This window comes from Cannabis sativa, chromosome 1 (genome assembly GCF_029168945.1).
Source record: "Cannabis sativa cultivar Pink pepper isolate KNU-18-1 chromosome 1, ASM2916894v1, whole genome shotgun sequence".
Classification (NCBI taxonomy): domain Eukaryota; kingdom Viridiplantae; phylum Streptophyta; class Magnoliopsida; order Rosales; family Cannabaceae; genus Cannabis; species Cannabis sativa.
The window spans coordinates 9,890,913-9,908,823 of NC_083601.1; the positions used below are offsets into that span (position 1 = coordinate 9,890,913).

Below are 17,911 nucleotides of genomic sequence, written 5' to 3' on the forward strand. Positions count from 1 at the left end.
AGGGAGCTCAGTTTCCCCCACCTGTTAGGGGCCGAGGTAGAGGTCCCCGTGGCAGGGCTCGTGGTCGGGGTGATGAGAACCCACCACGGGCGCCGTGCTCCCCCAAACTCGATCGGGGAGCCCAGAATTGGGAGTTGCGGTTGGCGGAGATGCAAGCCGGATCGAAGAACAAGACCTCGAGATTCGAGAGGTTGAGGCAAGGGGTGCTCCCTGCCGGTTCACGTGCTCCGTAGTTCCGGTGGCACACGCCTCTTTGCCCCTGTGCCGAGATAGTGGTGGCGGCCCATAGATTGGAACCTGCAGCCTATGAGCGGTTCGGAAGCAAGCACCTCGGTATTCCCGGGAGGTCCGGATGTAATGAAAGCCGAGCAATGGCTGACGGTGATCACCAAGATACTGAATTTCATGGGTGTCACCGGTAACGACAGAGTGGTGTGCGCCACGTTTCAGTTCCAGGAGGACGCCCTGGTATGGTGGGACATGGTGTCTCAGATCCATGACGTCACCACCATGACCTGGGAAAGGTTTCCAGGAACTCTTTAATGCAAAGTACTACAACGAGGCGGTCAGAAGCGCCAAGAGAAAAGAGTTCGCTCACCTGACCCAGCGGGAGAACATGAGCGTCACTGAGTATACTACTCAGTTTGATCGGTTGGCGAGGTTAGCCTCGGGAATTGTCTTGACCGACTTCCGCAAGAAGGAGAAGTATCTAGATGGGTTGAATGCCGTGGGATCGGGCATGACTCGATGATCACCACCGACGACGGTACCACCTATGCTCGGATGGTGGAGAAGGCAATCGCGAGCCGAGGGCGCGATGGGGTGCATGTCGAGTCGGCCGGTACTCCGGTTAGTGGCGGGCTCCTACCCCTCCTACATCGGCTATAGCGGGGAGTAGTGGTTCGGCCATTGATCGGAGGAAGAGGACACCCACTCGCTTCCGTGGCTCGAGTCGAACAAGAGGTTCCGGGGGTACTGCGAACGCAGGAGCCGTCCCGGGTGGTACTGAAACCCGATTCTCCTATCCCGAGTGCCCTAGCTGCAAGAGGCACCATCGGGGCGAGTGCAAAGGTCAGGGAGGCTTTCATTGTGGCATGCCCGGACACTTCGAAGGGAATGTCCCCGGCTCAGGCCGAGAGGCACCGAGAGCTCCGGCGATACCCACTCCAAATGGTATTCGCTATCACGCGAGGGCGATGCGGATGCCGCCCATCAATTGTCACAGGTCAGCTTTTTATTAACAACTCGCTATATTCAGTGCTGTTTGATTCTGGGGCTACACATTCTTATGTGGCGGCCAGAGTCTTTAGTAAATTGGGTAGACCCTATGATAGATATGAATCAGGGTTTGGAACCTCGTTACACAGCGGAGAATTGGTTATCTCCAATAGGTGGATTAGGTCTATGCCGATCGGGATAGATGGTAGAGAGTTAAGTGCGTCCGATAGAGATGAGTTTAGTCGAATTCGATATTATTTTAGGAATGGATTTCCTATTCTAAATATTCGGCGAGCATTGACTGTACAAGGACGATGGTGGTCTTCCAACCGGAAAGTGAAGAACCATTTGTATTTGTTGGTTCGGTTCAGGGATCTCGGATCCCGATGATCTCGGCTATGTCAGCGAGAGAATTGTTGCACGGCGGTTGCTTAGGGTTTCTGGCCGTGGTGGTGGACACCACTCGGCCGTCATTCGGCCGTAAGACATTAGAGTGGTTCGGGAATTTTTGGATGTTTTTCCCGAAGAACTTCCGGTGGTTACCACCTCACGGGAGATTGATTTTGTGATTGACTTGGCACCGGGGGTGGGAACCGGTTTCCAAAGCCCGTATAGGATGGCTCCGAGCCTGAACTTAAGGAATTAAAGATTCTGGCTCCAAGGGTTGCTTGACATAGGGTTCATTCGGCCCAAAGGTGTCACCACTGGGAGCCCCGGTTTTGTTCGTCAAGAAGAAGGATGGATCTATGAGGATGTGCATCGACTACAGGGAGTTGAACAAGCCGACGGTGAAGAATAAATATCCATTACCTAGGATCGATGACTTGTTCGATCGGCTGTCGGGGAAGACGGTCTTTTCTAAGATTGATCTCCGTTCGGGTTATCATCGAGTTGAGAATCCGAGAGGAGGACATTCGAAGACGGCTTTCCGCACTAGGTATGGACACTACGAGTTTCGGTTATGTCATTCGGACTAACCAATGCTCCCCGCGGCATTCATGGACACGATGAATAGAGTATTCAAGGATTTCCTCGATATCCGTGTGATTGTGTTTATCGACGACATCCTCGTGTACTCTCAATCGAAGAGGAGCATGAGTTACATCTTCGGATGGTACCGCAACGCTTCGAGAACATAAGCTATATGCCAAGTTCATGAAATGTGAGTTCTGGCTATATCAGGTGTCCTTCCTAGGGCACATTGTGAGTAAAGATGGGATCAAGGTGGATCCCGGGAAGATTGAATCCGTCAGGGATTGGCTGAGACCGAAGACAGTGACAGAGATCAGAAGCTCCTTGGGATTAGCTGGGTACTACCGTAGATTCGTGGAGGGGTTCTCCAAAATCTTAATGCCCCTAACCGAGCTTACAAAGAAGAATCAGCGGTTTATCCGGTCAGATAAATGTGAAGCTAGTTTTCAGGAGCTGAAACAGAGGTTGATTACTGCTCCAGTACTAGCTTTGCCTTCGGACAAGGAGAAGTTCGTAGTATACTGTGACGCATCCAAACAAGGTTTGGGGTGTGTATTGATGCAAGTCGATCGGGTCATCGCTTATGCCTCCCGTCAGTTAAAGGATTATGAACAGCGATACCCGACTCATGATCTGGAATTGGCTGCAGTGGTTTTTGCACTGAAGATTTGGCGGCATTACCTTTACGGGGAGAAGTGTGAGATCTATACCGACCATAAAAGTCTCAAATATTTCTTTACTCAGAAGGATTTGAATATGAGACAAAGGCGTTGGTTGGAATTAGTGAAGGATTACGATTGTGAGATCCTCTATCATCCCGGAAAAGCCAATGTAGTGGCAGATGCCCTGAGCAGAAAGGGTCCCGGGCAAGTAGCTAGTATGGTTCAGATCTCACCTCAGCTAGCAGAGGATATGGTTAGATCCAGCATTGAGTTTGTGGTAGGTCAGCTTCACAACTTGACGCTGCAATCTGATCTGTTGGAAAGAATAAAAGTCGCTCAGATGACGAATCCGAGTTAGTGAAGATGCGAGATGAGGTGTTGGGCTGGTCAAGCCAAGGACTTTTCGGTGTCGACGTTGGGATGCTTTTGTATAAAGCCGGGGTTTGTGTTCCGAACGTTGTGGAACTTAGAAATGAGATCTTTGAGGAGGCTCATTCTACCCAGTATTCTCTCGCATCCCGCACCACTAAGATGTACCAAGATTTGAAACCGTACTTCGGTGGAGCGGTATGAAGAAGAATTTGGTAGAATTCGTATCGAGATGCCTCACTTGTCACGGATTAAGGCTGAACATCAAAGACCGACGGGGTTGTTGCGGCCTCTAACCCTACGGGAATGGAAATGGGAGGATATTACGATGGATTTTGTGGTCGGGTTACCTAGGACCACAGGTTTATTTGAGTCCATCTGGGTAGTGGTGGATCGATTTACGAAATCTGCTCATTTTCTGCCGGTTAGAACAACATTTTCAGTGGATCAGTTGGCAGAACTGTACGTCAGAGAGATAGTGAGACTTCACGGGGTATCGAAGTCTATAGTTTCGGACAGGGATCCGAAGTTTACCTCCAAATTTTGGCAAAGTTTGCAACGGGCAATGGGTACAAAGCTAAAATTCAGTACAAGCATTCCATCCTCGGACGGATGGTCGGTCCGAAAGGACAATTCAGATATTGGAGGATATGTTGAGAGCACCGTGTTATGGACTTTGAAGGCTCATGGAATAAGTATCTACCGTTGATAGAATTCTCTTACAACAACAGCTTATCGAGTACAATAGGGATGGCTCCCTATGAACCGTTATACGGTAGGAAATGTAGATCCCCTATCCACCTTTGGGATGAGACAGGGAGAGGAAATATCTAGGTCCAGAGTCAGTGCAGCGGACCAATGAGGCTATAGAGAAGATAAAAGCTAGAATGCTTGCCTCACGGAAGCGAGACGAAGAGTTACGCGGTCCGAAACGCAGAGATGTTAAGTTCCAAGTAGGGGAACATGTGTTTTTACGGGTATCTCCGATGAAGGGGATTAAACGTTTCGGGAAAAGAGGCAAGTTATGCCCTAGATTTACAGGACCTTTCGAGATTCTCGAGAAGATAGGTCAAGTGGCATATCGGTTAGCATTGCCTCCACCTTGTCGGCGGTTCACAACGTATTCCATGTCTCGATGTTGAGAAAATACGTTTCGAGACCCCCTCTCATATACTCAAGTTATGAGAGTCTTCAGCTTCAGCCAGATATGACTTATGAGGAACGACAAGCAGATCCTGGATAGAAAGGATAAAGTCCTTCGGAATAAAACCATAGCATTGGTCAAAGTTCTCTGGAGAAACAGCAAGGTGGAGGAAGCCACCTGGGAGCTAGAGTCAGATATGAGAACTCAATATCCAGAGTTATTCAGGTTAGATTTCGGGGACGAAACCCTTTTAAGGGGGGGATAGTTGTAAAGCCCGCTTAGTTAATTTGGAAATTAGCAGTTGTTTATGATTAATTATGAAATTATTTATAGCTATTTAAATAATTTATTATACTATTATTTATGTTATTCAGTAGCTTGCCTATTTTGTAATTCCGGTGCCCGGTATTTTGGAACTCGGCGTTTGGCTCAGTAGAAATCACAACTTAGTATGTTAGTAGTTTGGGGACGGGTTTTAGACATTGGGAATGTCGGGAATGGCCGGGAATTTAGAATGTCCCAAAAATACCCCTTTAGTGATTTTTATGTGATTTTATGGTGGAGGGGCAAAATGGTCTTTTTGCCCCATTAGTGTTTTGTCTTATGTGAGTTTATTAAATGAAAATTAAATGTTTATTTTTAGTTTTAGTTGGCTGAAATGAAATACTAGAAGTGGCTTTGATTTTATTTATTCTTTTTACAAAAAATGCTAAGTGTAGAAAATAGAAATTTTGAAAAGAACTCTCCATTTCTCTCTCTATTTCGGCTGAAACTTTGGGCAGCAAGGAGCTGATTTCTCCATTGATTTTTACTTGTTAATCCACCTCCTCTTAAGGTCCATTGCAAGCTAGGTTGGTTCTTGTCTCTCCTTCTTTAATTTCTTGAGTTTTGATGAAAAAGTTGAGTAAATGCATGTTAATTTGAAGTTCTTGCTGCTGTGATTTGTTGTTGTTTTCTAAAGTTTAATCTTGCTATTTTTAAGTAATTTAGAGCTAGTGTATGCTTGATGGTTACTTGGAATCAAGTTTTGGAGTTTTAAGTTCAAGAGCATGAATTTTGAAAAATATATGTTGAATCTGTAAATTACTTGCTGTAGTTGATTATTTTCGTTTTCAGAGGCTTAGTTATGCATATTTATGTAGGTTTGATCTAGCTTGATTGCATGTTAGTGGATTCTAACCAAGTTTGAGTTTTGAAACTCAAAGCTTGGTCTTTAATGGTGTTTTGTGATTCTGTGAGTTCTGGGTGATTTTGTTGCCTTTGAATGGTTATTTGGGGCATATAGAACAGGTCTGGAAGATCTTGCATGATTTGGGTTAGAATTGTTTGAGTTATGAATTTTTGAAAAATTCCTGCGAGGAACCGGAATTCCGGTTGTGCAACCGGAATTCCGGATGGGTGTCCAGTAATTCCCAGAACCGGAATTCCGGTTGGGCAACCGGTCTACCGGTTGGGGAATTTTCAGAAACCCTAGTTTTCCTCGTTTTTATGTTTTTAGGGGTATTGCCATGCTTTTTATCGATAGGGAAACTTTTAGTTCCTAGTTTTAGTCCCCGGGAAGTGATTTAGCGTGTCACTTATAGCGTTGTGATTTTTATGGTTTAGGAGCCGATGTCCGTCGGCTTCGGTTCCGGTCGGGTTGGCGACACCGAATTCGGAATCCAGGTAAGATTAGTATAACAAGATGCATATGTAGTTTACATGTTTAGCGTGCATGTAGGAAGCACATTAGAGTACATTAGTTATGTATATAGGCTTCGAACCATCCAACCCCCGTCACGTCTGCATGAAGTATGACCGACGGCCGGAGTATGACCGGTTCGACCGATCAGTCGACACTTGGTTGGTGGTTCCGTACTATTGACGTATCCCGCCCAGACAGTGGAGTATGACCAAGGCGGAGTATGACCGGTTCGACCGATCGGGAGGATATAGTAACACGTCGGTACAGCCGGAGTATGACCAAGCGGCGGAGTATGACCGGTTCGACCGATCAGATTGTTACGTGTCAATAGTACCGTCCCTATGAACGTTCAGAACTCAGTACCATGTTGGACATGGCAGTAGTGGCTCAGTACCATGTTGGACATGGCAGTAGCGGGACTCAGTATCGTGTTGGACACGGCAGTTAGAATTATGTATGAGTATTATTATGCTTTTCTTACTGAGTCTGTCGACTCACAGTTCTACGTTATGTGTAGGTAAAGGCAAGGCTAAAGCTGATGGACCGTGAGCGAGCTTGAGAATATTGTACATGTCGGGGCGGTTAGGCCTGGAGCGTACGATCCTCGGGACAGCAAGGCTGATTTTTGTAACTGGTCGTTAGACGACCTTTATTTTATGTAACGGGCGAAACGGTTAAAACTTTTTGTAAATAATTTTATAATCGGGATCCCGAGTCTTTTGTAATATTGTTTTATAAGTTTAATTAAAAAGCAAAATTTTAATTAATCACGTTTTTCCATAAACCTCGTTGATTAGCAACGAGCTGCACAGTATGTTTGAAAATCACGTAATACGCCTAAGTTAGTTAGGGTGTTACAACATACTTGCATTTTATGAAGCAAGTAGAGAATGTGTGGGAGTGAGATCATTGACATAACATATTCGGGAAACATATGGATTGCACTCAATAAAGAAGCATCAACCTAAGCAATTCTCTATGGATAATACTGCTTGCATCGGTCGACTAAAAGGAGGGTACAGTGAAGCAGATAGAGTTCGAACATATTTCACCAAATTGTTCTTTATACGCTTCAAGAAAATACATATCGGTGTTCAACATTTTTAATCAAGTGTCAATCTTGCAAACTTATTCACAAAGTTATTACCAACATCAACATTTGAGAAGACGGCAGACAACATATGGAGTACACTCAATGAAGAAGTATCAACACAAGTAGTTTTCTATGAAGATAATACTACTTGCATCGCTCAATTAAAAGGAGGGTACATTGAAGGAGATAGAATTAAAACACATTTCACTAAATTCTTCTTTATACATTTCAATAAAATGCACATTGGTTTTTAACAAATGCAATCAAGTGTCAATCTTCCAGACTTATTAATAAAGCTATTACCAACATCAATATTTGAGAAGACGACATACAAGATTGTAATTCTTCGATTAGAAGATCTCCATAAATGCCTAAATGAGGGGGAGTTAATTCATACTTCACTCTTTTTCTTTTAGCCAATTTTTTTCAGCAAGGTTTAATGAGGCAGTTTTTATGGACATCCAAGGGGGAGTGTTATTAAATATTATTTATGGATGTCCAAATTACCAAATTAATTATCATCATTAATGCTTGGTTGTATTTTCCTTTATTACATTAATTTAGTTTCTCATTGTCTTAGTCATATTTTTGTATAAATAGTGATTCACCCCATTGGAATAAACATCTGAGAAATTCTCATTCAGTTTTTCTTTCTCTCTTCATCTTCTTCTTCTTTTCTTCTTATATATTTTATATTATTTTATAACACAAGTTAATATTAGGGGCTTTTTCATTTTTACACTTCAAAACTATTTTTTTTTTTTTTACATTTTTACGAAATTCTACATAAAAACTCATATTGCAACTAGCGCTGCAACCTAAATTATAACAAAAAAATATATAGAAACCCCTTATTGCAACTAGCGCTGCAACCACTTTAAAAACCCAAATTGTAAATTTGAAAAAAAAAATTAAAAAAAATAGTATATGAGATAATTTCCCTTAATATTATAACATACATATGGTATTAAAATTATATTGATAAAATCATAAGATACCAATTTAATTTTATGACAAACAATAACTAAAATGTTATATTTCCAAAAGCAAATGTACCATTTTAGTATTTTTCCCTAAAAAATCTTATTATTTAATAAATATTTTTTAATATCTTATATATATTATATATAGAACTTCAAATTATATATTTTCTATAATTATTTCAATTTGTAATTATGATTTTCACTATTTTTGGTAGATTTAAAAAATATTTACTAAAACTAGTAATAATTTTTAAATTTGAAAATAGGGTAATATTTTTTTCCCTGCAACAAGCAACAGATTATTAATTCCATATTAAACAACTTATTATTTATTTTAGTAATAACATACCATTGATAAAATTTAGGATACTTTTGAAAAGTTATATTGCAATTAAATTTGGATGTAATTAAAGATAATCACTCTTTTGAGTCTTTATTTCACTATGGTTGACTCTGAGATTTGATAACCCTTCAAAAATATAATATTATTAGCTTTTATCACTAGAAAATATGTATATTTCTAAAAGGAAAAAAAAGTTTGCAGTACAACTATTGATTTGGTAGGTGCAGTAGAGGGCCTAGACATGGTGAATCAAAATTCTAATGGTGATGTACTTGCTTCTGTCGCTTGGAAGGTTCCTGGCATTATTGTCCATAAATTGCAGAGGTTCTTGCAATTCAAAATACCATATCTCAATGCATTACTCTCGACCTCAACATTATTCAACTCAACACCGATTGTCAAAGTTTAGTTCAAAAACTTAATAATTCATTAGCTTTAGATTCTTCTTTAGGTTTAATTCTTGAAGATGTTAGAATTTTATGTTCTCGTTTCAATGTTGTGAGTTTTAATTATTGTTCTAGAACTGTTAATGTAGAAGCTGATTATTTAGTTAAGTTTGCTTTAACAGCTACTGCAAGCACAATCTGGTGACCTAGTTATCCTTCTTGTATTTGAAATTGTTGATGCCATTTTTAATGAATTCCCCTACCTCTCGGCCCCTTTGAGCTCGTTGCTCTTGGGTGATATTTTCTGAGACTATTTTCTCATAAAAAAGAAAGAAAGAAAAAAAAATATCTTACATCTCCTTGGTTGGGTGAGCTTTGGGCGCAGACCTAGTCTGCCTTAGGTCAGGGTTAACCCTAACTATGTAATTACATGGTAATCATGTAATTAGAGGTAATTTAAGGATCTGAAACTCTAATGATAATTGGATGTAATTATACTATATAATTACTAAAAAAAATCATTTTAAATATTAATTATTAAACAATATTATTTCTAGTGTAATTATTAACTATTTTGTCAATCAAGACAATAGAAATTCATACGTAATAACCACCTCACATTCAAACACGTTATATTTTAGGAAAAATATATATTACAACCTCTATAAAGTAATTTTGGTACACCCTTAATTTGTTTGGTATTCATGAGAGTTTTTTTGTCTATTATTTTTATAATCATGTACGTTTGTAGTTATTTAAGATTATTTGTAAATTTTTAAATGATTTTAAATAGTTTATATTATTAAAAATAAAAATTCAAATAATTATTTATTATATATATAAAAAAATAGTACAGTAAAATATTTGAACTTAATTTTTGACATTATAAATTATTTAAATTTTTTAAAAAATTTATATGTAAGTCTAAATAATTACAAGTTAAACAATGGGGGTTAAAAGTTTGTTAGATGTTGAAAAGTGCATTAAAATAACTTTTTAGATAGGTGTACTATTTCTTATTAAAAAAAAAAAGAGAAAAGTATAATATATAATTACCCTATATTTTAAAATATAATAACATAATAATAATTACATAAGTTAATTCCAAAAAAGCACTTAATTCATACAAAAGGAGTGGAAAATATTTGAAAAAAATGTAAAGGGTATAATGGGAAATATAAGTGTAAATAGAGAATTGCTAAAAGACACTAGTAGTGCCTAGTAGGGGTGTTCACAAAGTATCCGATCCAATCTAATCCGCACGATCCAATCCAATCCAATCCGCAAAATGCGGATATCCGCACTTGTGTGGATTGGATTGGATTGAAAAATCTAAAATCCGCACTTGTGCGGATTGGATGTTGTTTGACCTCAAAAAGTAACCGATCCAATCCAATCCGCACTTAATTACATATATTTTTAAAAAATTATATTATGTAATATATATTAATTAAAAAAATACACAAACTTCTAATTTCTTAATCTTTTTTAGTAATATATTGAGTTGGTGCATTTTATTTATTTTGTAATAAAAATACAAGAAAAATAATTCTTATTTACATAGACACATACACATAAAGTTTAAATATATATATACTAGCTTATTTATTTTAGTAATGAGATACATATATATTTTAGTGTAAATCTAAAGATAAGTATATATATATTGATATATATATATATGTATTGGTTTAATTTGTATATAAATAGAGATGGAAATAGATTATTATTGGAGATTAAGAAACAATAGTCTTTTTTTAATTTTTTTCTATAAAATATTAAATAATTTATTATTAAAAAAATAACCGATCCAAAATAACCGATCCAATCCGCACTATTGCGAATTGGATTGGATTGGATTTAAACTCTTATGCGGATCGGATTGGATCCAAAATATGAAATCCGCACTTAGTGCGGATTGGATGTTGTTTGACCAAAAAAGTGCGGATTGGATCGGATGAACACCCCTAGTGCCTAGCACCCTCCTACATGTCAATATTGCTATTAGTTCGATTAAGTATCGATTCTCATATAATTTAAGTGGCGTTTGGTTGGGAGAAATAAAAATATAAGAATGAGAATGAGAATGGAAAAATGAATGGAATAGAATAAAATTTAAAATACATAAAAAAAATTGATATTAAAATTATTAAATTTTTTTCTCTTGTCACATTAGAACGGTGTTTCCTTCTATTTTAAAATGAAGTAGTCATTCTACCAAAATGGTAAAAAGATCATTCTATTAGAATGATATTTTAATACTTTAAAATGCAACCAAACAAAAGAATAGAATAAAAATTGTTTTTTTTTTTATTCCATTCTATTTTATTATCTCTAACTAAACGTTACCTGAATGTAATAACTTTGGAAAGTATCGCTATCTAAAGGCGACACGTCTATAAGGTACCATCCAATAGGAATGCTCGTCTAAATAAGCACATGCACGAGTTTCAAAATGTTTCTTCATTTGTAAATGGTAAGTGTGAGGAAGCAATTCTGGTCACTCTTTATTGTTTACCGTTACAAAACTCTTGCACTATATATGGACAAGCATTGAACCCCAAACCCAAACACACAACCTCAAAATACCTCTCACTTTCCGGTAACCGACCACCCCAAAATGCAGTCTCACGCGTTGAAGTCATCGCTTTGCACCTTCTCTTCATTTCGCCGCCACTCTCCGGTACCTGTCATCGGCGGACTCACCACTATAAGAACCTCAACCTCGCTCACCTTGAATTGCTGCTCACTTCCGAGTCTCTCACTGGGTGAGTAGTTGACTAGTACTATCTCTCTACTTTGTTTCAATAAGAAAAATAAATAAATAATGATATTTGCGGATTGTTTGGCTAGCGAGAAAAATGATAAAATTTAGATAAAGGTACAACTTTTGATGTTGATTTTCTCATGTTGTTAATTTTTTTTACCAATGGCAGAGTGTTTCAGCTTTTTCATTTGGAATTTATCAGAAGATAATTTTCTTTGCATGTGCAGCGTTTTCTAGAGATTTTTTTTTTCTCTTCTTCTTCATGTTTTTGAAATATTTGAAATAAAAAAAAAAAAAAAGTGGCTTCGAGGATTTTCTGCTTTGTTGTGTCGTTTTTTGTTTAGTTATATATTTTTACACAATACATGTATATACATTAAAAATCAGGAAAATGAAAATTTAAGGAGCTATGATTTGCTGAAATTGTTTTATTTTTTTAAAATTTCATTTGTTGATTACTTTTTAATGTCGTTTTCCAGTTGATGATTCGAGAAAATTCCAAGAAGCGGCGAAGAAAGGGAATTTGGTCCCACTTTACCAATGCATATTCTCGGACCAGCTTACTCCGATACTGGCATACAGGTGTCTCGTTAAGGAAGATGATAGAGAAGCTCCAAGCTTTCTATGTGAATCAGTGGAGCCCAGTTTCCATGACTCAGCTGTTGTGAGTTTTGCTTCTTTTTTTGTTTGTTTGCATTTACTTTTCAATTTCGTGTCACTGACATGTAATTCAATGCTCTGATGTTTGTATAGGGACGTTTCAGTGTTGTTGGAGCTCAGCCAACAATGGAGATTGTAGCAAAAGAAAATAAGGTCACCATAATGGATCATGAAGAAGGGCGTTTGACTGAGGAGATTGTGGATGACCCAATGGTTATCCCTGCAAGAATTTCTGATGGTTGGAATCCCCAACTCATTGATGAACTTCCAGATGCATTTTGTGGTAATGTAACTTCTATGCAAAAGTATGAGGCTTTTTAACATTGTTTTGTAACTACATACTAGTGGAATTTTGAATTGTATAATTATATTATCTATTCCCATGCTTAAGCTGATATTGAAATAGTTTCCAGTGGTAAGTAAGTTTCTCACCTTTTTCTTCTTCTAATTGAGAAGGAATACATGATCATGAATAATACCAATGTGTTGCAAATCTGAGATACTCGATCCTTTAAAATGTTGCAGGTCTTAAACTAGATTGGCTTACTGTATCAATATTCACCACAACAGATTACTGTGTTTATTTGATGAGAATAAGATGATTGTATTCCCTTTCAATATTTTTAACATCTTGGAGTGTTTTCTTATCATTAATCGACGAGTGTTACTGTACTGGACAGGTGGTTGGGTAGGTTATTTTTCTTATGACACTGTTCGGTATGTGGAAAAGCGAAAAATCCCATTTTCAAAGGCTCCTAAGGATGATGGAAACCTCCCTGATATTCACGTAGGCCTTTATGATGACGTGATTGTCTTTGATCATGTGGAGAAGGTACTAAAGATGCAAATCTAGCTTTGATGCTTCTTTTTGTTGCATTTTCCATCCTGTGCAAATTATTTTGGAATATGTCTTTTTGTCTTCATTGAGTACTCAATTGACAGTTTCGATCTTAATTGACCGTGAGTATAATTGTGAAACGTGGCTCATCAAAATCCATAGAAGGCAGTATATCTTAATATTAGTATCACTTGATAACGGAATGAATTGTCTCATTTAATCATTTGTTGAGGATTTGAGCTCACTTGTTTGTCAATGAGTTTTTTGTTTTTTCCCAAGAGCTTGGCTTTTTCTTCCATTTTCAGAAAGTATATGTTATTCACTGGGTAAGGCTTGACCGCTACTCGTCCGTTGAAATGGCTTACAAGGATGGTATGAAACGCTTGGAATCATTACTTGCTAGAGTACAAACTACTGAACCGTGAGTGACATTTATGATGATTAATCTCATCACACATTGAATCATATGATGATTTGCTCAAAATATTATTTACTTATTTTCCAATTTTTAGTCCAAGGCTGAGTGCAGGTTCTGTGGATTTATATACTCGTGGTTTTGGTCCTTCTCTGAAGACTTCAAATATGACAAGTGAAGAGTACAAGAAAGCGGTACTGATTGCAAAGGAGCATATTCTAGCAGGGGATATTTTCCAAATTGTATTGTCTCAGCGTTTTGAACGACGAACATTTGCTGACCCATTTGAGGTTTATAGAGCATTGAGAATAGTAAATCCAAGTCCATATATGGCTTACTTGCAGGTTAATATCTTTTTTCTTAACATTTTTGCACTATGGTAATTTCTGTCTGTTTTTTAGTCTTATGAATTCTTTTGTTATCTCAACCAGGGTAGAGGTTGCATACTTGTGGCATCAAGTCCAGAAATTCTTACTCGTGTAAAGAAGGTTAACTTCGTTTTGTTTAGTTCATGCTTCTTTTTTATTTTTTTACCAGGGCAGGGAATAATGCAATGCAAATATTTGTGTCTATTAATGTTCTTGTGAACAGGGAAAGGTAGTTAATCGACCTCTGGCAGGAACTGCTAAAAGAGGGAAGACAACTGAAGAAGATGAAATTTTGGCGACACAGCTACTTGCTAATGAAAAGCAATGTGCAGAACATGTCATGCTGGTTGATTTGGGTCGAAATGATGTTGGAAAGGTTGTTCCTTGAGCTATATCTTTCTAATGTGGACATATATTTAAGCCCAAAATGAACTTGAACTTCTTGCATATCATAATTTCTCAGATGATTCTATTTTCTTAAGTGTGTGCATTATTTTTTTGTCATACACACCCTATCCTTGTTTGTGAAATCATTACTTTTTATAATCCTTTAAAAGTGCATTATCTCATTTCACTGAACTAAAAAGCATTCTATGTTCAGAAATAGTTTTATCTTAGTCGATATTAATAATCATAAGATTGATAAAAGATAAAGAAAGGTGCACTCACGTCATGTTTGCTGTTTGTCTTTTATATAAAGGGATGAAAATTAAATTAAGAAAAAATTGTTTGGTTGCTGGATACGTTGTCACTCCTTTTTCTTGCACAATGTGAAGCTCTATGCTGCACCTGCATCCTTTTCTGTGTAACAACAATAATAAAGTTATTGTTTTTCCTTTAATGATTCTACAAAATTTGAGAATCCTGGTTGAAGACCACAAAATTTTCTACCCAGCTTTACAAGAACAAAGATATATTAGTTAGCAGCTAAGAAAATTTTTCTTTTATATTTTTACCTTTGGCACGAATTTTTGAAATGAAAATTCATTTCCCAATTTTGATAATGCCAAATGTTTATGTAGGTCTCAAAGAATGGTTCAGTGAAGGTTGAAAAGTTGATGGATATTGAACGATATTCCCATGTGATGCATATAAGCTCCACGGTGAGAACCATTGCTCGGAGTCTGGTTACTTTGTGACATGAAACATTATGCTTTATTGTATATGCTATTAATTTCGTGGGCCACAGTTGTAATGCATATGAGTTCTATTGTACATATTTCTTTCTTGTGCTGAAATTCATGAATAGATGGTATGTCTAACTTGTTCCATATCTAGGTAACTGGTGATTTACGTGATTCTCTCAATTGCTGGGATGTCCTGCGTGCTGCTTTGCCTGTTGGAACTGTCAGTGGAGCGCCAAAGGTAATTAACTAACATGATCTACTCTATTATTTTATTTTTTTAACTATGCATATAGCATTAGATTGCGTTGAAATTATGGTGAAAGTAAAAAGAACAAACGAGAACCGTGCAACCTCCTTCCACTCCCTCTCTTGATTTTCATGGTTTTTAAGTTATGCTTAATTACTGTATACTTTTCTCCTTTGACCCTATAACCTGTATCTTCATATATGTAATTAATGAAATGCAGGTGAAGGCAATGGAACTAATTGATGAATTAGAGGTGTCGAAGCGTGGACCCTACAGTGGTGGATTCGGAGGTGTGTCTTTCACTGGTGATATGGACATAGCACTGGCTCTCCGTACCATTGTGTTTCCGACAGGAACCCGTTTTGACACCATGTACTCGTACAAGGATGCTGGTAAGCGCCGTGAATGGGTAGCTTACCTTCAGGCTGGTGCTGGGATAGTGGCTGATAGTGATCCAGATGATGAGCACCGTGAGTGTCAGAACAAAGCTGCTGCTCTTGCTCGTGCCATCGACTTGGCTGAATCGGCATTTGTTGATAAATGATGTGATGATCTTCAGCCACCTAAGTCAGAGGTAACGGTGCTCCCTTGTTCCTCCTGTTGTAAAGGGTGTCGACAAAAGAAACAAGAATACCAACCAAGTACCTGAGCTGGTTCTCATGTGTCTTAGTTTAAAATAAAAAATAAAATGAAAATATTTTCCTTTTTTTTCCTCAATAGAAAGTAAAAAGAAAGAAAAAAAATGCTGCTAGTTACAGTATCAGGCTAAGCTCCTTCGTAGGGTTAGATGTATCTTTATATATGAAATACATCTTAAATGATTACAGCAGATACAAATTACATTTACATGTCTTAATAATAAATATTATTTTTTGTTCTTCTGTATTTTCCCCCACATTGATTGATGAAGTGAAGAAAAACAGATCTGTGAAGAATATGAAGAGTTTGATTAGTTTCAGAAACAGAACAAGTAACAATTGGTTACTTATTAAATCAAAGCTGTTATGGTGATGGTGAAATCTATGTTGTCCGTAAAAAGATTGTTTTGGGCTAAATTTGTTTTACAACATAATGCATGAATAAAAAAGTGAAGCATCGTAAAAGTGTGTGATAAACTGTTTCAAATGATTTTAATCCATCAAATTCACCATCACCACCAACTAGACTAGTAGTTGTTCAAGTTCAAACTCTTCATCAAGCTCGGTTCAAACAAATCTGAATAGTTTTAGTGGCTTGTACAAATATTATGAGAATGCACTTTTTCTGTTGACCAGAAAATTGAGGAAGAACGTGGAAAATGCTTCCTGGAATTGGAAGCATTAAAATTTGTGTGTGGAAAGCATTCAAATCCTTCTGTTGAAAGCTTCTCTTAATTGGATTCGAACAATGGTTAACCTCGCTGAGTCATGGGATTCCAGTTGAAAAAATATGCCATGCCCTTATTGGGGATCAGAATTGCCCCAATCTCGCCATTTTTAAGGTTGACTTTCCAATCTTAATTTCCTTCTCTTCCTCCCATATCTTTTTATGAGTTCCTCGATATTTTTGATACGCTCTCCAAAAAAAAATTGTAACTCTGTTCTGGAAGATTTGGCAAAAGAAAAACCAATTCGCTCCTGATGGATTGCCTACGTTTGATTACCATGTGATATCTAGTTCGTTGGACTTCATGAAAAGTGACCATCATCTCCTCCTCAGAAGCGGGGTGCCTTGACGATGAGATCCAATGGCGACCCTCTCCAGAAGGTCTTGTCAACGTCAATGTAGCATTGTTCTCGACCCTGCAGAGTTCAAAATAGGCTTAGGGATGGTCTTACATTATTGACTCGTGTCAGTGTCACTCCACTTGTTTTAACTCTCGAACCTCATGTGGCTAAAGCTATTGCGGTGTGACAAGGTCTGTATTCACGATTGGGATATCAATATCTTCTGTTGGAAAGAAATTGACGGAGGGCTATGCTTTCCCTTGCTAAGCTAACTCTGTCGCTTGAGAATGATAAAGTGTGGTGGTCTCGATTTATCTGGTGGAATAGTTTAAATTTTTGGGGTAAGTTTAAAACTACCTTTTTTTTATTATACATTAACCAAATATAACTCTAAACTAATTTTAATTGATAAATACACTCTTATAATCAAAGTACCAAATATAACCTCACAAAACTTATTAAAATTAGACTTCCTAATGCACATAATGGGAATATAACTTATAAAAGTGGGTATAAATTAAAGAGTAGTAAAATGAAGGTAGAAATTAAAATATGAAACAAAAAGTGGGTATAGAGTATAATTTCCTCTGAGTTTTTTGGGTTTTTTATTTTTAGACCTCAAATTAGTTTGTTTTGTTTATATTTTTATAGAAATTTACATAAAAATTCACATAGCAATTAAGGGAGCAATTTAAATTACAGTTAAAATTCACATAACAACCCACATAAAAATCACCGAGCAACTCAAATCATAAATTTGAAAAAAAAAATATATTAAATAACTTAATTTTATTATTTAACTGGTAAACAACTCTTGTTTCGCAGAGAGTATTTATTTATTTTTTAAATTATATATATGAAATAAATTATATTTTTGATTTATTTACTAAAAATTAAATAATAATAATATTGTATCAAATTTTACTTTT

General features: G+C 37.2%; 1 protein-coding gene across 1 annotated transcript; it reads left to right on the forward strand.

The window, feature by feature from the left end:
- Positions 1-11,315: 11,315 nt before the first annotated feature.
- On the forward strand, positions 11,316-16,157 carry LOC115705837 (anthranilate synthase alpha subunit 1, chloroplastic). Its single transcript, XM_030633282.2, has 11 exons — positions 11,316-11,622; positions 12,101-12,285; positions 12,375-12,564; positions 12,962-13,113; positions 13,425-13,540; positions 13,632-13,878; positions 13,966-14,022; positions 14,126-14,278; positions 14,925-15,005; positions 15,181-15,267; positions 15,497-16,157. Exons 1-11 carry the CDS (start codon positions 11,475-11,477, stop codon positions 15,818-15,820), a joined length of 1,740 nt encoding a protein of 579 aa, XP_030489142.2. The 5' UTR covers positions 11,316-11,474; the 3' UTR covers positions 15,821-16,157.
- Positions 16,158-17,911: the final 1,754 nt, after the last annotated feature.